At 42.8% G+C, this 25899-nt stretch overlaps 1 protein-coding gene across 1 annotated transcript; it reads left to right on the top strand.

The window, feature by feature from the left end:
- Positions 1 to 2836: 2836 nt before the first annotated feature.
- Positions 2837 to 22345, top strand: AMD1 (adenosylmethionine decarboxylase 1). The gene is made up of 9 exons (XM_061460120.1): positions 2837 to 3375; positions 14066 to 14152; positions 16226 to 16352; positions 16855 to 16957; positions 17810 to 17852; positions 17945 to 18089; positions 19078 to 19170; positions 19248 to 19403; positions 20168 to 22345. The coding sequence occupies exons 1-9, from the start codon at positions 3245 to 3247 to the stop codon at positions 20306 to 20308; spliced, it is 1026 nt and encodes a 341-aa protein (XP_061316104.1). The 5' UTR covers positions 2837 to 3244; the 3' UTR covers positions 20309 to 22345.
- The last annotated feature ends 3554 nt before the right edge of the window (positions 22346 to 25899 follow it).

The following is a 25899-nucleotide window of genomic DNA, read 5'->3' as shown; positions in this document are numbered from 1 at the left end:
GCGCATAGGGCAATGTACCTGTTGTGCCAACAATTTACTACAAAGGAACTAGATCATAAACAATTTTTGGCCCTGTATCTCACAATCATATGATGATATCTGAGCCTTCCTGTCCTCCCAAACCTTCCTTCATCCAAATTCAAATGTCTGATTAATATTATTAAATCAGTTTTAAAACTGTTGTAGTTAAATCAGTGCAATTCCTTTGAATGGACAGTTTCAAACCTGCTAGTCCTTCAGCTCCTCTTCTGCCCTTTATCCCTGGATAATCTCAGTTGTAAACATGAATTCAGCGACCATCTTTCCAACGATGACTCACAGAACCTCACTCTAATCCACAACAATCTCCTTCTGTCCTTCCTGAAACCTCAGCCTGTCTCTCAGACAATGCTTTGTTCATGTCTAGTTGTCAGTCAAGTTCAAAAAGGAGCTTTCAGTGTTTCCCTCCTCCACCTGTTTTGTGTGTTGTCAGCAACCCAGCCTCTCATGAAGGAAGGCCTGCAGCCTTCAGCATTAATATAAATCTCTTTTTAGGTGTTCAAAGCCATACTCTCTGGCTCCAAATACACTACATCACCCTGCTACTTTTCTATCGCATCAGACAAAGTACTTGTCTTTGTTTTCAAACTCTTTCACTGTTCCATCTTACTCAACATTGAGATCATTTCCCTGCTCATGTCAGCTGATGATACTGGGCTGTATTGTCCCTTGTTAAACTTTCAGATGAGTACTTCACACTATTCCATAGGTTCTCCCTCATACCAAGGCGCTTCCTAGAGATAAAAAAGAACTGACTTCATTTTTTTGAGTCTTGCCCTTGTCTGGAATGTCTTAGAAACATGATTGGTGTGCCTTAAAACCACAAGACAACAGTAACAGCTGGTAGGTGAGGCCCACTCTGGCTGATGTCTGGTAGCAGGTGAGAGGAGGTTGAAGTCCTGAATTGGAAAAGTCAGGGAAAGCAGTAGTTAAGTGGGGCAGACAAGCACAGTCAGACTTCAGGAAATGCTGAAGTTTGTGTGCACATAGTCCAAGACACATGGTGAGACCCCACTACAGCCAAAGATCAGGAAGTCAGAAATATCATACAAGACAGGATCCAAGACAAGAATAAGAAATCTGGCCGGCAGTGACACACAGATCACTTGCAAGCAGAAAGCAGGATTGAGTACCTGAGTGAAAACCAGAGACTAACATTAAAGCAGCAGGACACAGGACTCAGGAACAAGTGTTACAGATCCAGAAACAAGGATGGGGTGACTGATATTTAAAAAAAAAAAAAAAATGGGGAATATGGCTGGACAGAGTCCACAAACTCTTAACTGTAGTTTCATAAACACTTTAAGCCAATTATAATTCATCATGGCTACTGAAACAAGTGGTCCTGCACTCCCCATCCATAATTTCTTGTGCATGTCCAAGCATAAATTCTTATTTATACCAACATGAGCATTTATGTAGCTGGGATGTGAATCAGTTTGGGAAACTGATGCACATTAATCTGATCACAAAAACTACTAACTATGCTTAAAACTAAGTAGTTCCCATTAAACCTGATGCAGTCACTACGTAGCTCACAAGTGCTTGTATCGGCACAAAGAAGGAGGCAGCATGCAGGCAGAAATAAACGGAAGACCTTTTTTATGGTAGTAACAAGTTAATGAAAGCCAGTGAAACCACAGGACTGGAGGACATGTTCCTCTGCCAGCTGTAAGGCTCTGCTCGGAGTGCGTGCAGTGGCGACTAGCCACCTAGGGAATGATTCACATCCAGCTGCCTTGGGAATGACTCAAGGACTCAGTGAGTCAGAGTGGACAGAGCCCACTGCCTATTATGTTCTCTGATACTATCTCACTGTCTCCTAGCAGGGACTCATTCATCTGTCCTCAGCCATCTGCTGCTGCTTGTCCCGTGCTTTACACTGTAAGCTCGTTGGGGCAGATAGTACTTTCTGTTCCTCACTTGGACGATGAAGTATTGCAATTCTGAACTATAAAGTGTTGATGCGCATTGATGTATATATATAGATGAAAAAAAAAAAATGTTTTAAAACACCATAAAGCTGTCTGCAACAATGTGTTCTAGATACAAGAAATACTAATAGTGCCGGTAGTTAAATCTTTGCGCCCGCACATACACCCGCTCCACCCGGCAGACGCTGCCTCTCCTGTGTGGCACATAGCTCCACATGCCCTCCCCGGGCATTTCTACACGCATATAAATTATAACTTCTTACTTTCGGTCACACACACAGAGCTCCTGGAAGGGAAGGGGGAATGAGAATTCCGACTGGGCGCTCAGTTAAGCTTCCCCTTCACTAGCTAGCAATAGAGACAGCGCAAACGCAAGAGGCAGTAGATGCAGAGGGAGCGTTACAGCTTCGGCCCGAGAAGAGGCTTTATTCTCGGGCTTGCTTTTCGCTACGCGGTACTTGTTCCGGGGTTTGCTCCCATGTCATCTCTCGGCCATGTTCAGCCCTGCTCCCCCTCGCACCCCCACGGATCGCTCACTGCCGACCACAGTCCGCCCATCGCTCCCCGCATCCCAGCTCCGCACCCCGGGGACGACCCGTCCCCGTCGCGCCTGCCACACGGCGGCCCCGCGCGCTGCCTCAGCCCTGCCTCAACCCCGCCGCCGCCCGCGCTCCCTCTCCCGCTCCCGGCGGTCGGGTAGGCGGGCTGCAGTGGGCGGGGCCAGAGAAACCGGCATATGCCTCGACAGGCATCAAGATTCTCCAATGGAAAGCGGGGCACGGCGGGCCGGAGCGGCGGCAGCCCAATAGGCAAGCGCGATCCTACGTGATGTGGTTACCTGCGGAGTATAAAATGGGCTACATGCGCACTTAGTCCCTCGCTTACACAGTATGGCCGGCGACATTAGCTAGCGCTCGCTCAACGCTCTTCTCTGTAACAGGGGAACACACGGACTACAAGGAACCGAACCGCATCGCCTGCCCGCCCGCACCCCCGCTCGGACTGTAACCCTCTCACATACGCTCACGCCGCACCCGCCGCCGCGCACTCGGGTGGTTCTCGCTGGTTTAAAAAAAAAAAAATCCTGCTTATTATTTTTTTTTTTATTTTTAATATTAAGCGAATCCCCTGGAAGGTGAAACCCGCCCGGGACGGACTGGGACCCGGCGGCGGCAGCGCAGCTCGTGCAGCAGCGGCAAACGGTAGCGGCCGGGGGCGGTAGTTTGGTTGTCGTTAATTTCTGTGGTTGTTGGTTGCCGAGTTGTTTCACCATGAAGGAGAACGGTGCACACTTCTTCGAAGGGACCGAGAAGCTGTTGGAGGTGTGGTTCGCCCGGCAGCAGCCCGCGCAGCAGGAGCCGCACCAGAGCAAGGGGTCCGGCGATCTTCGCACCATACCCAGGTCCGTTAACGGCTGGGGCGGGAGTAGCAGCGCTGCCCTTAGCAGCCGGCGGGCGGGAGGGGCCGTTGAATGGCCGGCGCACGCGGGGTCCGGCCCGGGCGTGGCGGCGGCAGCGGTGCGGAGCTGGGTGTGGAGGTGGCGGGGGCTGGCGGCAGCGCTGACGGGAGGATGGTTCCGGGGTGGCTCGGCACAACCGGTGGCGGCGGCGGCCGCGCGCGCGCGCGGCGGGTTCGGCCCTTGCGCGGCTGCCGGCTTCCTTACCCCTCCCTCAGTGACAGCCCCGTCCTCTCCTGTCCGCCGGCGCAAGGTCGCCGCAGCCGCTGGAGGGCAGGGGGTCACCTTCCGCTGCCCTCCAGAGACCACCCCTTCTCCCGCAGAGGCAAGGAGCTTTCCTTAGTCCCGACAGGGGCGGCGGCGAGGGGGCTGGGAGGGGGAAATGGCAGTGCCGGGGACGGCGTGGAAGCCATTCCGTGCCGCCACCTCGTGCAGCCCCGTGCGGTGCCTGCTGGCAACATGTGGCGGCGGGAAGAAGAGAGCCGGGCGTGTGCCGCGCAGGGCAGGAGTGTCTGCCGGGGGGGGGGGGGGTGGGGGGGGGTGGCGGAGTGTCGCAGTGCTGCTGGCGGCCGGGGGCATCGCAGCGGCGCCCACCCCTCTGCACCAAGACCCCGCGCTCGCTGCGGCTCCGGGCAGCCGGCTGGTAGTGGCTGAGCCGTGGGTCTCCTCGCGATGGGGCCTCGCCCCGGCCGGCTTTGGGATGGGAAGGCAAGGCTTGGAAAATCGCTGCCCGTTGGGACCAGCTGTGCGGTACTGCGGGGAGTGGGGGATAGGAATCTCGTTCTCAGTTCATGAAAGCTAGAAGGGGGAAAAGGGAGATCCCTCTTTCTGTCGCGACGAGGATTGATGGTCCCCTCACGTGGCCGGTTTCGCAGCCGCTCTCGGTGCTGTGTAGCTGGACAGGTTCATGCAGCGGCCCTCACGTAGGGAGGGGGAAGCGGGCGGTACGCGGGAGCCCTTCTCGTGTCTTCCCCGCGGCGTGGCAGGCGGCGGAGGGATCCCCCCCTTTCCGGGAATCGCGGCTAGAGCCGCGGTTTACACGTGAGTGTCTTGGTTCCGCTCCCGGCTCGCGATGCCTGTTCCCCCATTGAGAAGGCCGGGCCAATGGGAGCGGAGCGCCGCGAGGGGGTGGGCCCGCGCCCGTCACCCAATGGGCATGTGAAGAATGCGCTGGCGCTTCTGCCGCCGCTCGGGGGGGCGGGGCAGGGCCGCGGCCCGTGCGGGCTCCCGTGCACACGTGTTCCGCGCTCGGCTCGCGCCGGCAGGGGCACTCCTCCCGCGGCGGAGCTGTGCTTCGGCGGCACTGCGAGCGCGCTGGTGCGGAGGCACCTGCCGGCAGGCGGCTCCTCCTCGGGACCCTGCCTGGCCACACCGGACTGAGGTGTCCTTGCCGTACGGGATCACCGGTACGGTGTTTTATACGGGGGCCGTCTGGAAACGCAGTAATTACAGAATGGTTTGCGTCGGAAGGGACCTTAAAGGTCATCTGGTACTGACGCCCCCCTCCCGCCACGGGCAGGGACACCTCGCACTAGACCAAAGCGCTGTCTAGCCTGGCCTAGAACACTTCAGAGTCCCAAGTGTAGAGCTCCAGAAAAGTATGTTCTGGCGGAAGTGTCCAAAAAGGGTAGGAAGATCATAGCTGCAAGCTACAAAGCAAAGTTGGCTTATATAGCCTAGAACAGACCCAGACCTATGTACTGGTTTGTAGGGGTGATGGGATTGGTATGCAAATGTAATTAACTAACATAGTTGAAAAGAGAGACATAGGCTTGTCTTGTGCAGGGCAAATTTGAAGGTTATATTTACCTCGGTAGCTAACTATCAGCATAGTAAAGTGCTCAGCTTTTTCAGATTCCGAAAGGAGCTGGAGGATGTTTTCAGTGTGTCCAGATCTGATTGTGCATTACGATTACTTGCTGGTCTGGTCAGGTAGCTTGGAGGCAGCCTTGCTGTGATGTACTCAGTGTTTGGAACATGTTAATGATAGTAGTGTGCCTTTGAACGGAGATGCTTAGCATGTGCTATTTGTCTTTTCCTTTGGTGTTTCTCAGCAATTTTTCTGTTTACATATGTATAGAGTTAACTATCCAAAGATCTGAATTCCCAGTAGGCAGGTGCCTACTGCCTTTCCCCCATGTTGTGTGTGTGTATATATACACACACCACTAGCTCATGGGTAGCGGAGGCATCTGCTATGCCAGGAGCACTAAAGAATACGTTTGGCACTGACCTGTTGGTGTACTGAGGTAATTTTTTCATGTAACTTTCACATGTCTGATTTTAGACCTTTCTGAATAATGTGCTTAAGATGGAAATAATTAGATGTGATTATATAGTTCTTTTGAGATTTAGTGGTGTAGCAGATAATCACAGGGTAACAGCTTGTGCAGTCAATGATCAGGCAATCCCGGAAGACTATTGCAAATTCTAGCTGAAATATATGCTCATCTGAGTTATGTAGGCACTTCAGGTTTCATCTTGTTTTACTTGAAATGTGGAAGATGTCAAAAATACTCGTTTGACTTTGTGTTTATATACTGGAGCTTGAATATACAGATCCAGTTTAGAGATGGCGTTCTGCAGATGCTTTCCTCGTTGACACATTCATGCTTTCTGGTGTTCTGCCTGTGAGCTCAGGCTCATCTTTATGGAACTTCAGACTTAACTTCAAAACCTGCTCAAGAGCATTAAATGTAATTGCAAGGCAGGTATTGTGACAGTTTTTGCATGGTTTAGATATGGCTGTGAAGCTTTAACAGAGTACATACAAACTGCTAGCTGTGAAATGTGTTCTTTAACACAGTTTCAGAGTGGTGAACAAGCTTTGAAGGCCTCTGTGTTAACTGGTTCTTAATACAAGATATTAATTGAGGCTGTGTACTTTTTGGTAGGAAGCTGTGACATGTCTGAAAATGGCCGTTAACCTGTGTCCAGGAGCAATGATCAGTGACTCTGTATGAATGTTCTCTTTTGGAACACTGTCAGAATTAAATTATTATAGTTGATAGATGCAAATGAAAAAATAATGTGACAGCATAACCCTCTGCTAATTCTGTAAAGGTGATTGAATAAGCTGGTTCTGTTGAACTTGAAATCAAAGCTGAAATTGTAGAACAATAGCTAAATTGGAATCAAGTTCCAAACCAGTTGAGCTTGCCTTTTATATTGTAATACCTGCTTAGTAGTGAAATGTGAGCCATTCATCTACTGAATGACTAAGCTGGTGTTCAAACTTTAAAAAAAAAAAAAAACAAAACCGTGTAGCCTGTGCTTGCTAAGAATTGGATATTTTAAAGTCTTTGCTGGATATCACCAGGAAAAAAAAAGGGAAAAAAGCTCAAGAACTGATTCGATTAAGTGTTTTTTCACTTGTTTGGGTTTTTTCCTCCTGTGGGGGCAAGCCTGCTTGCTAGAGAAGAGTTGGGGTAGGTGTCAAGTGTTTCAGAAGAGATCTATACTGTTTAAATACACTCAGTAAAGTTCTCAACTATAAACTTAAAAAGCATTGAGCGTAGGCTTTGCTGTTCAGGTGGGGGAATCATTTGCTAATCAGTTCTGTTAAAGGTTCTTGTGGTTGAAATAATGGCAAGCCCCAAAGATGTCTACCCTGCTTGTGCACAGAAGTGGAATGGAGTTAATGGTTTTGGTGGTGTCAAAATAATTTGCTTTAACTTCAGTACTTGTTCTCAACTGTGCTTTGTAAAGCATGTTTATTTTAAATAATAGCCTTGAACTATATATAAAAAAAGTTTGCTAAAATTAAGGAAAAAAACAGCCCACAAAATTATTGTGCCACAAGCCCTGGAATTCTGTGGTGAGTCAGTAGTCCATTCTGCTATCCCCACAGTAAAATAATCTGTGTATTCTTTGAGATGGTGTGCAACTGTGCATTTCCCATCTCAAGGTGTATCTGGAGCATACAGAAGTTTAAAACATAAGTTAATGATGCAAGTGTTAAAAGTCTGTATCTAAAGCATTCAACCCTGAAGAATACTCCGAAATTAAGCTTGTTTATGGACCTTTAGTGGGCTTTCTGTATGTCTAAATTATGTGGACATGCAGGAAACTGGAGAAAAAAGTGTGGTGATGAGCAAAAGGAAGTGACGGTGACATGAGATTCTCATCCTGCGCTACATGAAAACTTGCAAACACCAATACAGTCAAGCATCTGATAAGTTCTGTAAATACTTGCTTTGTACTGCACCCTGTAGCCTGAGTCAACTCAGTGCTGCAGTGCTGCTGCACCTCTAACCCTTCCTCCAGTCTAAATAACAGCAGTGTTGTTTGCTGTCTCAAACAGTGAATGTATAAGGAGACTGGGCCATGAGCCCTACTCTGCTCTTAATCCTGAGTGCTTTGGAGCAAAATAGTGTAGCACTGCTCTGTGTGGAGCCTGGGAAGATGGCAGGGTTGTGCCAGGAAAAGGGCTTCTGTCATTGTGCTTGCTAAACTTTCTTATGTGGAGGTGAAAGGTAGTCTGGAGCATGTAATGTAAGAATTCAGGCTTCTCATCATCAAAATTGATATTCATAAACTAGATTTCAGTGAACCAGTTCAAAATCAGAGGTAAAATGAGTGTGACTCAGTTGTAATTAAATAATGCTTTCACACAAAGGAAGCAAACCCTTTTACACTCACTATTATTACTACTGATTGTGATACTGCTTGCAGGAAGTTAAGACTTCTGTTGACGGCTTTTTGGTTTTGTCCTACCTTACCACTGAAACTGCTAAAGAATTTGGTTAGTCACTTTGTCAAAAATTTGGTCCCTTAGTGAGACTCCATAAAGCATCCTATTGAAATATGTAGCTACTGGTGTATTCCTGAAAGGGATTTTCTAAAGGCTGTTTAGTCAGCCAGGAGGACAGAAAGATTTGAGACTTATGGTAGATACTTGCTGCCTTACAGTATGTTCCTTGTGGAAAAGATGACTTTCAAACTTGCCCTGAATCTTGTCTGTAAGTCTTGTGGAAGCCCTGATGTGCCTATTGGAGCTCATGCTTCCTTAAACATTTTGAGTGTCAGTGATATCCATTAAATATTTTTGGATGTAAAGCATGGAGTTGCCATTCCATATATACTGCTGTAACTGCAATAATAAAAGGCCTGCAACAGAAGTGTGCTGACTTTAAAGGACTGTCTGTGACGATCTTTGTGCCATTGCTGAAATATCTTGATGCCGTTTTGGAATTTTTGGGAACTTCTTAGTAGTTGGCTCAGGACCTTCTAGTTAAGGAACATTTTGGATGCAATTTTCCATTCAGATGCCTGTCTTTAATTCAAGATTAAGTGTGTGTCCCTGGAAGGTTTCTTAATTTAAAGATAAGGGAGATGCAGGCAGTCTTCCTATGTATCTATGTTCAGAGCATATAGAGGGTGTGTGGGTTTTGTGCACTCCACAGATACTGCTGAGGTAGAATTATCAAGTTGCCAGTGCCTTGTGTCTCCGGGTGTGGACATAGTTAAAGATAATCCATCTTATACAGCAATTTATAAACTCTGTTATAATTCTCATAGGAAATAATTCACATGCAGTTGTCTGCATGTGAATTACACGAAATACATGAGTTGCTAGGAGGTGTTTTAAAGAGCTTGTGGGTTTTGTGTAGTTGCTCTGTACTGTCATTTACCTGTTTCAGGATCCATGGAACTAATATTGCAACTGCCGACACTGATACTTAGCCAGCTTCCACATGCCTTGGCTACGTCTTCACTGCATTGTCAGTTTAGGCAAGGCATTGAGTTTGACTGCTCTGGACCGTGGCATTGGTAGGAATTTGCCTACTGAACTGCAGCCTGCTAATGAGGTAACTGATATATCTGGCTCCTAAAAAACTTAGTAGGTGAGGGAATAATAAGTTGCTCTGCTCTGCAGTTGAATGCTTGCTTTTAAAACAAGATCTTGCACTAAAGTACAAGATGAAAATGCTTATTGCTGTGATTACTATAGACCTGTCAGTTGTCTTGATGAAAAGCTGCGCTAGAGTGTGTGTGCAGCTTGAGCTGTCTGCAAGAGTTTCAGAGGATTTAGTTCCTAAGAATTCCTGCCCTACTGCAGAATAGCTTTTCTTCCCATTCCCATGCTGTTCAGGCTGCCTTAGCAAGGTACTGTTACTGGGGTGGTGGGATGATATGCTTGTAGAAGCTGTTAATCACTGATAGGAAGAACTTACTGATGTAGTTCTTTATCTTGTTAAATTGCTGTTATTGCCTTCCCAGCTGGCCTGAAACAGCAGTTTTGTGTTACTGCCTGATATACTAGACTCCTGTGTTAAGAACCTGTTCTACCCTTGAAGGTAAAGGCTCAGAATAGGCCAGTAACTTCCACTCAAAAGTATCATTCATCTGGCAAGGGAAATTTGATTCATGTCTTATTCCTCCTTTATTTCTCAGAAATATGAAATAAGGGAGCAAACATGATGGTTTTGAACTTGGTAGAGAGGGTTTGATTTCATGAAAAGCTCAAAGCATAGTTCCTGAAAATAAAATGCTTCTCTGTTCTGATAGGTTTCCTGTACTGACATACTTGGGTGGCAGTTTGCATGAAAATCATTTGCATTCTGGTAACAAGGCTGTGCCAGTATGGCACAGGTGTAAAGTAGATTGCTGAGCTTTGTTTTTCTCTTGCATGTTCTGCTGGTTAAGTATAGAGGAAGCAGCTTTCTACTATACAAATATGGACTGCTTTTCTACATTTGAGTAGATGTATTCCATTTTAATTTGGTGTTCTCTGAGCACGTGCAAACATTTCAGATGCACGCTTTGTCTGCTGGAGAAACTGTTTTGGCTTTTGGTAGGTGGCAGTTACTTGAAGTTTACAGTTTTGGAATGAAGTGTGACATAAGCCTACCTAACAGTGAGGAGTTGGTCACAAATGCATTTTTGGTTTGAGTTCCAGTGGATACAGATCTGCTACAGAACTTATTTAGCTACAAGTGATTTGTGCATCATTTTCTAGTATGCTTGGCTTTAGTATAGGAGAAAAGTTTCTAAAGTGTCCGGGATTGTTCTCATGTCTGGCTATGGGAAGTGATTTGGACATAGTAATAACCATTACTACATCCAAATGTCATTGAGAGGGGAATTTTGAAGAGCAGAAGCTCATGATAGCATTTTATTGAGAAACAGTCTCTTTGATGCTCTTTCTTCAGTTAGAGGCTTTGCTTGCCAGCTAAAATCAGTTATGAAATAAGTAGTAAAGTTATCAAGTATTTCCCAATTACTAACTTTTAGGATATTTTTCATTTGCTAAAATAAAATAGGATCAGCTGCAATACATGTACTGATAACTATTGAAATACTATTTGTAAGGTGGATTTTCTTGTATCTACAGTAAGTGTGGATGGACATAGATTGTCTCTAGTAACAATTACACAGATTAAAGAAAAGGAAGAAATGCAAGAGTTAGAGTTCTGGTGAACTGTCTGCTTGATAGAAAGTAGTCCCAGATGTTCTTCCTTAGCTCAGCTTTAAACAATGGAAAATGTCAAATACTAAGGTCATCTTGTTTAAATAGATTATATTGAAATCAAATGCAGCATTTTTATGGCCTTTCTGCAATTTTCTGTGCTTAACCTTAAAATACGTAAGGTACAGGACAGCATCACTGCAAAACTTCTCCCAGGTCCCATCCTGGGTGCTGCAACCCGTTGTTAGCCTGTTACATGTCTGCTGATGAGTCAAGCCTGGTGTCTTTTATGTTTCTCAACTTGCAGGCTTTTTTTCCTAAATAGATCAAATTATGAACTTGCCCTTAATTTCTTTAAAGGTTCAACACATGAAGATGTAGCATACGCTTAGCTCTGGTTTCTGTAGTGAAATAGTAAAGAATTGAGCAAAGTTTTAAGAAACAAAGTCTTGGGCAACTGCAAATTTCAGCCGTAGTATCTAAATGCCAGCTGTAGTACTAACAAGTGTTAACTAGGGACTTTCTTAGGCTTTGGACTTAACATGCAATATTGTATTGTTGTTTGTGTGCTGTACTGATCCCTCATTGCTGGACTACTTGCACACCAGAATTGTTACATCTTTCTCTGCTAATATGTGACTGAAACTTAAATGAGCCATTTTCCTGAGGTGTCTGGATGGAACTGCTGCACTACAGTGATGCTTGTTTACAACTCGCTTGTCTGACTTGACTTGTCTGTCTTGACTCTCACTTGTCTGCATAATGGTAAGGTTTTGACTGACTAGGTAAGAAGCTTGTGAAGGCCAAGATGTATGCTCTTGCAAAGCTTAGATAGTTACATACCCATTGATTTATACAAGTACGAAATCAGATTTGTAGTAATGTACAAATGGGGTTACTGCAGCTCAGCATCAGGCAGTGCAAGGGAACTCTGCCTCATCTTCCATAAGTGCTATGTCAGACACTTAATGACAGATGAAATACCGCCCTTAGTGATGCTGGAGTGATTTGAACAAATTGATGCGTTACCTAATTCAGTTTATAGGAAGAGTATAATAGGATGTTAGAGGGAATATACTAAGGCTGGCCAACTTATGCAGGTGTGCTGTAGCTTACAGAGAAATCGATGTCCTTCAGTCCTCAGCAAAATAGCATGATTGTCTAGGAGCATTTAAAAAATAGGTGTAGTAGAAACTATTTCACTCTTCGCATTTTCCAGGTTTTTCAGAGATGAGAAGACACTTGCATTTTCATGTAAATTTGAGTATCAGAAACTGAGCTAAACTCAAGTCAGTGACATAAGTGTAGAGCTGAATGAATGTGTGGAACTTCAACTGAGCATTAAAAACAGGCTGTGTTTTTGGTTTTGTGGGGTGTTGCGTGGAGTTTTTTGGGGTTGTTGGTTGGGGCTTTTTGGTGGTTTTTTTTTCTTTGTTTTGTTTGTTTTTAATGACATGCAGGTTCAAGTGGTCTGGGCTGCTATGTTTGTAGTTGCAGAAAAGTATTTCATCAAGGTTCACTAACTGGGGAGGTAGGGAAAACCTGACTTTGATTTGAAGTATCTGGTTATATCACTGAGTTCAGAAACTTATTCAGCTTGACACTTAATCCTGAGGGATGTTAAGATGTGTAGGATTCTCTTAAACACATTTTTAATAGCTTCAGTCTTGAGTAAAAGGAGGCCAGAGCGCAAGTCTCATTTAAGTATATTGTGGTTGACTTCTGTATAAATATCCTGGTTTAGTGTAACATACACTTTCAAGGGTAAGAGACTTAAGTATTACTGAAGGTACAGAATTTAGTTTCAAGAGGCATTCTTTAAGTGAGGGAGAAATTAAGACATTTGTTGGGGTGTTTAGAGAAGCAAAGAACATATGGATATTTTACCTGTATGTACAGCAGAATCTGAAACTTCAATTTTGTAAACTGACCAGTTTTCCAAGGGGAAAAATGGTGGCTGCTGGTGGAACTCTTCTGATAGAATTAATAGCGAGTGCTCTGTCCTGAAATACAGCTACAGTGCTTTTGTAGTGTCAAAGGGAGACAGACCTACTTCTGAGGAAGGATTAGACTGACAGTTACATGGGCAGCTGAGCTAATCTAATAGTTTGCTTGGTGATGAAAGAAATAGCAGTTTTGTGCTACTAGCTGCAATGGGTCCTGTATTTGTTCCAGCCCTGATGGGCAGCTTTGTTTTAAGCTGGGTTACTAAATGTCTTGGCTCATGACAGGTCTGAGCATAAGAGCCATCACAAACCTGCGGGTGGAGTGTGCTGTGGGAAGGGAGGGATGGGAGAAGTAGGGCAGCTGGCAGCCTGTAATTTTGCAAGTTGAGGAAGCTGTATCTGTTCCTGTCTGCTTTATAGCAAATTCTGCTATGTTTGATTCTACTGATCTGGTGTAGATACAAGACTGTAGTGACAACCAAACTTACTCCCCACCCCACCCAAGTCTGTCATTCCTCATGAGTACTTGGAAGTGTTTGGGCTTAATTTGAGCCCTTTGATTTTGATTTTTTTTTTTTTAATAAAATTCCCTGTAGAATGAGTAATTGCATTGAAATCCTGAATTCCTACCACAAGACTGAAGTCTAGCACTGTAGCTTCAACTTGCACTATATGAAAACAGTTCCGTTTATTTCCTTGTCAGTGTAGTACTGCAAACTATATGCTACAAGTCTTCTATATTTTCTACAGAGAAAGAATTCTGTGGTGCTGATTGATCAAAGAGGAATTCAGGTCATTAAGATAATTTAATTGAAAACCAGCCCTAAAAAAACTATGAACTTGACTCTAAGCTGGGCACACTAAACATGTTAACTTGCTGATTTATTACTCTGGTAGCTGCCAGTGGCTATTGTGATTAAAGTACATGGACATTCAACCTAAAGCATGCCTTAAGTTACAGCAATGAATTCTGTCTTAGTACATATGGGATGCAGGATTGAAGGTTATCCTGATTTGCCTAATTTGGTGCTTGGGATTGCAGTTGGACAATTGTCCTTGTGTAGCAGATTACCCTAACAGATCTTGAGCCAAGAATTCGATATTACTGTATTGTGGTACAGTTCCTATATAAAAAGTCTTTGCCTTTCATGCTCTCAGATCCAGCAACTCAAGACAAGAGCTGCAGCCTTGTTTTAGGCTATACTTTTCACCCAGGGTTCCACAAAGCTTCAGTTTGTTTAATAGTTTTTTTTTGTGTTCTTCTATAATTTCTTTATAGGATTGAGTGGGACAAACTTCTGGAGAATGTGCATTGTTTGATCATAAGTGTGACAAAAACTGACAAGCAGGAAGCTTATGTACTCAGGTAAGCCTCTAGTTTATTCTTTCAGTCTCCAAGAGGTAAAAAGTTAAAGATGTTGTATGGGATCCACTTGCCTGAGAATCCAGCCTTGGGTGAAGATCCTGTTCTTTGTGACTACAATTTGTAGGGGTCTGCTAAGCATCGTACTGCCATGCTTCTGTTCAGTAGTGGAAATGTTTTCATAGTTATCATAGAATCACAGAATGGTTAGGGTTGGGAAGGACCTTAAGATCATCTAATTCCAAGCTCCTATGCCATGGGCAGGGACACCTCACACTAAACCATGCCACCCAAGGCTCCGTCCAACCTCGCCTTGAACACTGCCAGAGATGGAGCATTTACTGCTTCTTTGGGCAACCCATTCCAGTGCCTCACCACCCTCACAGGAAAGAATTTCCTCCTTATATCCAATCTAAACTTCCCCTGTTTAAGTTGGAACCCATTCCCCCTTGTCCTACCACTATGGTCCCTAATGAAGAGTCCCTCCCCAGCATCCTTGTAGGACCCCTCAGATACTGGAAGGCTGCAGTGAGGTCTCCACGCAGCCTTCTCTTCTCCAGGCTGAACTGTCCCAACTTTCTCAGCCTGTCTTCATAAAGGAAGTGCTCCAGTCCCCCGATCAACCTTGCAGTCCTCCTCTGGACTTGCTCAAACAGCTCCATGTCCTTATGTTGGGGACACCAGAACTGTACATGGTGAGACCTCCAAGTCCTCACTTGAGCACTCCAAGTCTCATGAGAGCAAAGTTTTTGTATTTTTTTTTGTATTTTTTTATTTAGCTAATGAGTAAGGACACAGCCATGGTATTTCTGCACTTGATCACTGAATTTTGTCCAGAGATAAGTAAGTCTCCCCAGTTAAAGAGGTTTAGGATTGCTTCAGCAAAATAGTGCATGTCATTTTTGGATCGGCAAAAACTGTGCCAGCAGATTGGCTTTAACCCCAGACAGTGCAGTCAGGGGGAACAGCTCCTGCAGCTGAGCTAAGGACACCTGTGAAAATGTAGCTTCTTCAAAATCCTGGAGGTTTTGTGCTGTTCAGCAGTTAGTTGTAAGGATGCCACTTTTGATACATGTTTTTCATCGTGCAGAACACTTTCATACTTTTTTACATGAACTTCACAGACACAGTGACATTTTCTGCTTTACTTCAGATTACAAAACTGAAGCTTTTGTACTCTGAAGGACTGTCTTGAGGGCAAGGTTGGGCTAAGCAAGCTAGTCCAAGGAACTGTGCTGAAGTCTTGATTCCACAAGCTTTGTATATTTGAAATAAAATTCTGAAATGAATGTAATTTGTTACAACTATGTGCTGGATAAAATAGAACCTTCAAATTCTTAAATTCGGTTTGGAATGCTGTTTAAGCTGGACTTGTATTCCCATTGTTCAGTTATTTGGTGAGAAGATACTTGTTACACACGTGTAAATGTTCTGGATGTAGTATCTATGCCTGTCTCCAGTTCAGTGGGACTGTAGTTAAGTATCTGACTTATGGTTTATGTATAGTTCACTTCTGAAGCTTATGTATAAAGCATATCCTATAGCTATGACTATACTTTCATTATGAGTCTTCCTGTTCTTGTGGATAGGTGCTGATTTACCACTTTTCAGGAGAAGGTGCAGGCAGTTTATGAAATTAGGGCTTTTGCCTTTTTTGAGTTCATGTTTTCAGAGGCTTTATTTCACCCAAGTAAGTCAGATTTCAAGCTTGACTCTGTGTCTTGGTTAAGAAGTTAAATAGAATGTCTGTTGTGTACCTGCTTCACAGCATGTTTGTAATTCCTTGAATAGATTGAGGATATGTAACACATGTAGTACCTCTCTTCTTGAAATGTGGTTGCTGTGCAGTATCACACTTGCTGCAGGTATTTGTTCCAGGAAACCATGAACAGCTCTCAAATGTTAACTGAAGTGTCTTGGTTTGATCCATTTGCCAAGCTTGTTTATGTACTGTATGCTGAATTCACTTACAGTAATGCATTTGGTTGGGATGAGAAGCAAGATCTAACTAGTGTCTCCAGGCTTTTATGTAGAGCACTTAATATATTTTTAACACACCTTTTTTTTTTTTTACAGTGAGAGTAGCATGTTTGTCTCCAAGAGACGTTTCATTTTGAAGACGTGTGGTACCACCCTCTTACTGCAAGCACTGGTTCCCCTGTTGGAGCTTGCTAGGGAGTACAGTGGGTTTGACTCAATTCAGGTGAGGTGTCAGAAATGCTTCATCTTCCTTAGAATGTACAAAGCTTTTTATGAGTATTCCAAATTCACTGATTTTATTAAATATTCTGAAACTTTGTCATTTATGCTTCCCATAATGGGAAAATTGAAGTTTAAGATTGCTTACTTTGCTGTAGTATTTGGCCTTCTATTTTCCTCTTAAAGGATGCTAACTTACAAGTGCTATTGTGCTGAGTTAAGGTTACTTAAGGGTGAAAGACTTCCATGTCTGTGTTGTCGGTGCTGAAGTAACGGACATTTTCTTGTGGGAAAACAGATTTGGAGGTGTTTCCGGAGGCTTAGAAATTAAGCTAAGAATAACCATATGCCTCTGAAATAGAAATACAGGTAGCAGTGTTTTGACAATGAAAGCTTAGGATCTGTGAAAGCTAAGTGCTTGCGTTTTTCTAGATCTTCATATTCAAGATGGATGGGTATGTTCAGTAGTTGTGATGATGCACTTGTTTTTTTCCTTCTTTTTTCAGAGCTTCTTTTATTCACGTAAGAATTTCATGAAGCCTTCCCACCAGGAGTACCCACATAGGAATTTCCAGGAAGAAGTCGAGTTTCTTAATGAAATTTTCCCAAGTAAGTTCATGAAACTTAAGCAATATTGCGCAGCTTGTATGAAGTGTTGGTGTGAAGTGGGAAGTGACACATACAGACTGCCAGGCCATTCATTCCTCAGTCCTTGCGGTTCTGCAGCCAGTACAAGCTTGAGCTGCATAAAAATCAAAAGCTGTAAATACTTACTTTCTGCATTTCTGACACTTAACTTGCCAAGGTCAAAATCTAAATCCTACAAAACTTGACAGTCAGTACCTTGTCTTAACTGAAGTCTGAAGACTTCCAAATGGAGTGTAGTAAGTCAGTTTGCAGAATCCAGCTCTTACTGGATTATATAATGCCCCATTAAAAAGGTAGGATGGTAATTTAAGGCAACTAATATGCTGAAGAAAAAAGTCAGCTTTTCTCAGGGAAGCCACTCATGAAAGACTGAATTTAAACATTTTATACAATGTAAAGCTTACAAGAATAACACTGAATTTTAACTGACAGAGAAGCTTTCTCAAGGAACATAAATGCTGTAGTACTTGCCCAAGTTATTTTGAAAATAAATGGTAGTCATAAATTCATTAAATAGATGCTTAAGAGTGCCAGGGCTTCTGTCCATGCAAAGCCAAAGCTGTCATCTGAATTTCCTGGTAGTAGACTCTGAACTAGGGTGCCCAGGCCACCTTCTGGGGGAGCCTGTTTTCCTGATTATCGGCTTTACATTCCTAAAGTTAAATGCCTGGTTATTTGATGGAGAGGCTGACTGTATCAGTGCACTGTTAGTGTTCTGCAGAAGACTTCTGTCTTTAAATATGAAATTAAGCTAACCTTTTCCATAAAGGATTAGTTGTTGTGCATTAACTGGAGACTTTTTTCCTTGTCTAGATGGAGCAGCTTATTGCATGGGGCGTATGAATTCTGATTGCTGGTATGTATGTGGAGATTTTGAAATCTTTGGGCCTTACAGTAGAACTTGGTGCTGCTAGTATTTATTACATACATGATCTGTATTTTATGCAGGTACCTGTACACCCTGGATTTCCCAGAGAGTCGGATATCCAATCAGCCTGATCAGACACTGGAAATTCTGATGAGTGAGCTTGACCCAGTAGTTATGGACCAGTTCTACATGAAAGATGGTGTTACTGCAAATGATGTCACTCGTGTATGTTCACTTGAAAACTAAGCATTTGGGGGGAAATGTGGCAATAAAACATTTCTCCATTCAATACAAGGTTTATTTTTGGGGTAGAAAAGATGCTGTAGAAAATGTTAGATTGCTGTTTTGGGGATTTAATTTAAATCTAGAATGTTTTGGGGAGTATAATTTTAACATTTTCAATGCCCCTGCTTTTAATCTGTTGAGAGGAGCAACTTGCAGTGCTTTGCATGATTGGAAGCTTGTCTTCTGGAAAATGGAGAAGTAGAACTAAAACCACGATTGAGTAACTGTTGCTGAAGGATGGAGATTAGGAGGAGTAAGACTTAAACTGAAGATAATGAATGCCATGGGAATCTATGCGTCAGAGTTAAGGTTAAATTCTGGAGCCATTTGGCCAGGGAGGGTTAAAGTCTAGGTGTAACTTGATGGTTTTGCTTCATTTTTCCAATGGGAAGGTCCTGTGACATAAACAGGTTTCTCTGACAAGTACATTGACTTGATCTTAGGCTTTGTTTCTCATACTGTATTTGCTATTGAGATTTGGCTGTAGCTCAGCTACCATGTGGAGAATCAAAGTGCTTGGGATTGTACTTCATTCTAAAGAAATATGTTGTTACTCTGGAGTAAATGGTAACAGCCTTCACTTTGTGGATACTGGTTGAACAGGAGCTCCATTTTCCATTTTAGTTGAAGAAGCAACTAAACCATGCCATTTTAGAATCCTGAGCTGTTCCCTCGTCTTGGAGGTATGCAGCTTGGTTCAGTGGGAGGCAGTGTATCTGATAGCTTGCATGCAGCTTGTCAGTCACTTAGTAAGTGGCAGGGTGCAAAACAAGTTCATCTACAGTGGTACACATTATCAGACTGACTTGTTACTGGGAGACTTCTGGTGTCCTGTTACCTAAATTGTTTGTCCTGCCTTTGATTTAAATCTAAACAAATGTAAGGGTGTATAATAAACTAAATGGTGTAATTTTAATTTCTATTTCAGATGAGTGGAATTCGTGACCTGATACCAGGTTCTGTTATTGATGCTACAATGTTCAATCCTTGTGGGTATTCAATGAATGGGATGAAATCAGATGTAAGTTTCACACTTAGGGATAATGAATGTTAAAATAAATAGTTACTATTTGGTAATTTATTTTTTTTTCTTTCCAGGGAACTTACTGGACTATTCACATCACTCCAGAACCAGAGTTTTCTTATGTTAGTTTTGAAACAAACATAAGTCAGACCTCTTATGATGATCTGATTAGAAAAGTTGTAGAGGTTTTCAAGCCAGGAAAATTTGTGACAACCCTCTTTGTTAATCAGGTGAGGTTTTTTACATTAGGTGGTCAGACCCTGAAATGCACAGATGCAAACAAAGCAAGGGTAGAGTTTGTTTGGGTTTTTTTACTGGAGCATGAGTAGTTTACAGTTTCTCTGTTTGCATGGTAGTTTCTTTGGAAAGTAGAAATATTCTTCAGTATTGCTTTGGTGTATATACTAAATCTGATCTCCAGGAAACTTAAGGAAATGCTAATATGGGGCAGCCCAATCTCAGTGCTCTAATGACTTCCTGTGCAGTTCTGTATAGGCATAATTTCTTGCTTCGGTATTTTTCTGGATTTGGCTTCAGCTGTCAGTTGTACTATGGTGATGTTGCCAGCTAGTCACAGAATCCTAGGTTGGTTATGGTTGGAAGGGACCTTAAAGATCATCTAGTTCCTACCCCCTGCCATCAGCAGGGGACCTTCCACTAGACCAGGTTGCTCAAAGCCCTGTCCAGCCTGGCCTGAACACTGCCAGGGGTGGGGCAGGCACAGCTTCTATGGGCAACCAGTGCCAGTGCCTCACCACCCATGCAGTAAAGAACTTCTTCCTTATCTCTAAATCTACACTCAGTTTAAAACCATTGCCCCGTTGTTCTGTCACTACATGACTCTGTAAAAGGCTCTCCGGCTTTTCTGTAGGCACTGGAAGGCTGCTGTAAGATCTCCCTGGAGTATCACAAGAACCACATGTAAAATACATGCATTTACTATCTCTAAATGCTAAGTTTACAAAAGTGACGTTTTCATTCTTTTGTTTTTTAGAGCTCTAAATGTCGTACAGTGTTCTCTTCTGCCCAGAAGATTGAAGGGTTTAAACGTCTTGATCACCAGATTGCCCAATTCAGTGATTACAACTTCGTCTTTACCAGTTTCACAAAAAATCGCCAGCAACAGCATAGTTGATTAAGAATGAAGAAAAAGCGCAAAAAGAAATCCCATATAGAAGGTGGTGGTTGCTTTCTAGTTAATGATTCAGGGGGCCACGCTTTCCACTCCCACCACCTTGTAGCTGTGGAAAGCCCTAGGTGTAATCATAGTATAACCATTTTGAATTGTATGCATTATTATATCAAGGAGTTAGATATCTTGCATGAATGCTCTCTTCTGTGTTTAGGTACTCTATGCCACTCTTGCTGTGAAATTGAAGTGCATGTAGAAAAATCTTACTGTATGAAACTTTACAACACTTGTAAAAATGATTCAGGTAGAATTGCACACAGTATAGTTTTTCTCCAGGTATCACCAAAAATTCCCCACAGACAAGGCTTTCGTCCTCATTAGGCTTTAGCCTCCACCTGCTCACTGGGGACAGTTCTCTGTTAAATCGTCACTCTTTTTTCGTTTATGTTACGATTTCAGTCTAAAACAGTTTTTGACAAACTTTTATGATTTCTAATGAAACTGATTCCTCACTAACATGTCCATGTTTGGAAAATTCTTAAAATATTTACAAATAGTTTTGCTACTACAAGTGGTGGCTCATTTATTTTTAAATCAGACTGACTTTTCATGCTCTAATAAAGCTTAAAGGAATTTGCTCAGCTGTATTGCAGCACTGGGCTAATGCACTGGTCTTTCACCTTTAGAAACTTGGGTCTTGGTACTAATGCTGGTAAAATTTCGTCTTACCTTAATGCCTCTTTATCTGTCCACATCCCCGAGTGTCACACTACTACACAACGGCAGAATTCGAAGAAGGTCCAAGGCTTGAGAGGGGAAATGCTGAGTCAGGCTGTAAGTGCTTTGGTGTAGTTGTGTGACAGCTCTGCAAAGTGCAAGCTCATTTTGGCACCAGACATTTTCTTTCCTAATCACCAGTTATGTCAGACTAAGAGGCTGGTGCTTTTGGGTGCTGGCAGGTAGATCTAATGAAGGAGCGGGATTTGCCAGTCTGGATGTGTTGATTGATTTGGATTACTCTCGGTAAAACCTGTGACCTACCACTTCTGACTGTAAAGAGTGCTTCTAAACTGGTCCAGTGTCACTTCATTTTGTTGTTCAAAGCAAAGCTAATGCCTCTATCTTGTGACAGTCCTGTGACATTGTTGTGCATGTGACTTATGTTGTATTTGAGTGTTGTGACTTCATCTGTTTTTTTCCTCCTAACTACTAAGGTGGTTCCTCTTACGGTGACTTGAGGGCATTAAAGTGAAGGCATAGAACAAGAACTGTCTGGGACACCTGGACAGAAGTGAAGTAGAATGCTATTCATAGAGCATGAATAAGTATAATTCAAAGTCACTTTAATGGTATTGACTAAAATACAGGCTTGAAAGAGGTGGCACACTTTCAGCTATGTTTGCAAATACTGGGATTTTAACAGCTGTGAGACCAGCATGTTAACTACAAAATTGAGATTATTTTTTTACCCCTCTTGTCCTAGTGACGTTTTGACTTTCTCTGGTTTGACACAATGGTTGTTTTTTGGGTTTTTGTTTTCCTTCCATATTTATAAATGAAGCACTTTTCCAGTGCTTCTAAACTAAAGTCTACTTGGTTAGAAATCGAGTGGTTGGAACAGCTTGATTTTTTTTTTTTTTTAAATATATTGTTGATGTTCTTTACCAATGTTATGGATTACATGCTGTAAATGGCACTAATGCTTTTTGGTGTTAATATTGAGGACCAATATTTCAGTGGTTTTTTTTTTGTTTGGTTTTTTTTTTTAATGTTGTCCCAACTGACCTGACATTTGTTGGCTTGAGGTCCTTTAAGAAGACTGAAGATCCCTTTTCAAGTAATACTGAAGTAGACAATTTACAGATAGAAGCATAAGCCTAAGCTATAAAAATGAAAGCTGTCGAATGGATTATTGAACTATCTAGGGTGATCAGGATGGGGGGAGTATGGTGTTTATAATTTCTGTGGTGTTAGACTTTGATCATTTAAAAATATCTGTACCACAACTTAATGCTTCAATAAAAGTTCGCTTAAATTGTTTGTAGTGATGATCCAGCAATTCTACTCTTCACGCTTCATGCTTTTTGCTACCAGATAGTTTAATTCTGAATTAATTTGTGCTTGTCCTAAATTACTTTAAATTTACTTTGCCCTTGTAGGGAATGCATCTCAATGGTGAGCATAGCAGTAGTTAAATGAGACAGGATGTTAAAGGAAGCAAAATGAAAATGATGCCGTTATTGAGGCTAAAAATATTTGCCTAAATGAACACCTGAAAACTTTAGATTTGGTGTCTTCATCTAACCTGCATTTTTTTTCCTTCAACATTAAAAACATTGAACACTTAAAATCCTTCTGAAGTAGGATAACTCTTTTCTTCTACTGGTCTTAAATAACAACTCTCGCCTATATCTATGGTACTTAAGTTTAGACTGACTTGGAGAGTTCAAGGTGAAGCTTGTCTCTTAAGTTGACAGAAGTATCTAATCTGGATAGTAAACTAGACAAGAAGCTAGTGGCTAGGAATGTCAGTGCTAAGCAGATGCAACCAACAAGACCTCATCAGTTCCATGTGATCAGTCTTGCAGGAAAAACACCTGCAGTTCAACCATCTCTGCAAAGCTCTAGCAATGGTGATATCCCCAAAGTCACACAAATACGGAAAACTTGCGTTGCTGTTGAAGGCCTAATGCCTTTAAATTGCTAGTTTCTGGGTACAGGTTTCATTAGTTTCACAGAACCTATTCTGTGATGCTAGACTTCTCTAGCAATTGCTTATTAAACAGTTAAATCCTATTTATTTCAAGTAACACTCTTGAAAAAGCCTGGGTCCTCTATGAAAAAAAGTAATTCCATCTTGTAGCATCAAGTGATCATGTCTAACAGGCTCAGCAACCTACCGTGTAGGAACTGTTTTCTAGACTGACTGCCACGAAACTCAAGATTTGTCTAAACGGTTTTCTATTTTAGCTTTGCCTGGAGTTTACAGGTTGTCCTGGGTTCAGCAGTAGCAGTCATTTTTCCCCTTCTTGGTAGCTGGTGCAGTGCTGTGTTTTGACTTTCGGCTGAGGAACAGAGCTGATAACAATGATGCTTTGGTTTGGCCAAGGACTTTGTGAGCCTCATGCTCTGCCAGGGAGGAGGGGAAGCCAGGAGGAAGCAGAGACAGGACACCTGACCCAAACTGACCAAAGAGGTATTCCATACCACAGCACGTCATGCCCAGGATGTAACTGGGAGTTAGCCGGAAGGGCTGGGGGACTGCAGGCTTGGAGGAGGTATCGGTCGGAGCTTGGTCGGGCTTGGGGGGGCAAGTTATCGGTCGGCTGGTGCTGAGGTGTTGTATTCTCTTCCCTTGTTATTTCCTTTATCATTATTACCATTGGTGGTAGCAGTAGTGATCTGTGTTATACCTTAGTTACTAAACTGTTCTTATCTCAACCCGTGGGAGTTGCATTCTTTTTGATTCTCCCCTCTGTCCCTCTGAGAGCAGGGGGAGGGCAAGAAAGGGGGGGGGAAGTGAGTGAACGAATTACCTGACTGGGTTTAAACCACGACACAGGTCTCTTGTGAACTCACCTCCACATTTTTCATTTTCAGTAGTGTTTTTCTCTTCAATAATATTATTCTATAAATGGTGCTGATAACTGACATGAGAATATGGTACGTACATAATGCCATCCATTATGGCAACACGAATGGAAGGCTTGCCATAGTCAGTAGTTCTGATAGATGTTAGTATTTCTTACAAACAAGTGGAGGAGATGGAACTGGTTGCAAGTCCACATCTCCACTTGGTTTCTGTGAATAAATCAATGAAATAAAAACCTCCTGTGAAAGGAAGTGCTTTCTACAGATGTGCTGCTGTCAGATGAATCCCCTCCAGTCTTGTGAGTTTGTGAGGTGTCCAGCTTTAATAGTCTCTAACTTTATGCCACTTGTAGACAGAGCACATCTCATTCCACAAACTACTGCCATGATCTAAGATTTGTGTAGTTTGAGACTCTCGAAACTTAAGCCCTCCACTGAAATGTATTAATGCCAAGGAGATAAATTTTAGCTGCTGTGGTACTCGGGTCTGAGTGCAGGGTGACTTCAGGAGCATGCTGGCTGTCAGTCTGACTGCTGCTTTGGTGGCGTGGGATTATGTGTTGACAGATATGTTGAAGCTTCCCAGCTAGGAGGCTGTAAACAGTTCTCCATAGTGATAGTCCTAAAAGCAATGCCATCACTACCTAAAGGCACAAGGCTTGAACTGCTGCTCCAGGAGTGTGGTTGTCTCCCAAGCTGTACAGCTGAAACCGCTTTAGAGGCGGGAAAAACTGCTTCCACACGCATTATGTAGCATCTGAAGCCCGTCAGGGCCTGTGGCCAAAGCCCAGAAGAATATGCTACTCCAGCACTGCCCCTGTTAAGCTCCTGTGCAGCCACAGTAATGACAATTCAGTAGAAAAGTTAATGAACTGGGGAACTGCTTGGACTCGGCTACATGTAGCTAAGCAAATAGGATTCATGTGTAAAGGAATTAAGAGAATCGCCTGCATATTCTTAAACACAGAAGTACTCCCATTTTGAATGCTAGTACAGCAACGCTGTGAATGCACTTACAAGCACTTGAAAGAGAATGCTGTCATTAGAAAGCTACTGAGACAGGCATTTCCTTGCGATTTGTTCATTTGACTTTCAATCACAGGTTTAATTTCAGGTTAAGTTACACTTGTGCTTTTTCTTTCTGCTTAACTTTGTTGAATTACTGGTGCTGCAGTCCGTGGGGTATTTTGCATATTGCTTACAGTTCAGGCAGGCCTCTGCTATCTGGGGCAGATAAAGGTAAAAATTGCGTATAATGTTTGCTGTTAGTGTACTCCATGCCCACAAAGAAACACGGCTGGAAATGAAGTTTAGCCAAATTTCAAGTTAACTGTTCCATTTTCTTTTATTTTTTGTTATGTGCTGCACTTACAATACCAGAGCTGCTGTTACATTCAATAAAAACGCAGGCCCTAGAGAATGTTGCTTCTGCAGCTGCCCGAGAGCTATATCGTGGTACAGATTTTACATTCTTTATAAAATGCTTTGTTCTGCTTTTGGTAGCTGCTATTAATTTTAAATCTATGTATTCAAGTGCAATACAGGAAATCATATTTAGGAGTAAATTCAAACCATATATTGGTATTGCCATTCCTGGATTAACCAGAACATGAAACCACATTTTTGCTATTATGTAGTTCCTAATGTGCAGGGTTTATCTAATTACTTTATGTAATTTATAGCATTACTGTTAGTTTCTCCACATACCTTTTTCTAGGTTGTATTGATCTTCTCAGTTTATCCTTCTAAACGTCTCTTAAAATGCTAAGATTTCAAAGTATGACACAAGGCATCTGCCCATGTGAAGACATGCACTAGAATACTGCTTTGTCTGTCTGGAATAATGAAGTATACCAGTGTGAGATTCCCAGGGCTCAGTTGAAATCCAGAAAAAAAAATCCACTCAGCCTGGAGAAGCCAAACTGGATCCTTTCCAGACAGTCTAAGCAGGGAGCAACATGTTCTGTGACTGGTGTCATTTCACTTACCAGCTCATAGGCTTC

The sequence above is a fragment of the Pezoporus flaviventris genome, unplaced genomic scaffold (assembly GCF_033815535.1).
Source record: "Pezoporus flaviventris isolate CSIRO_AGI_PZ_B2104156 unplaced genomic scaffold, CSIRO_AGI_Pfla_v1 ptg000031l, whole genome shotgun sequence".
Taxonomy (NCBI): Eukaryota; Metazoa; Chordata; class Aves; order Psittaciformes; family Psittacidae; genus Pezoporus; species Pezoporus flaviventris.
This window is presented reverse-complemented; position numbering and strand designations above follow the sequence as displayed.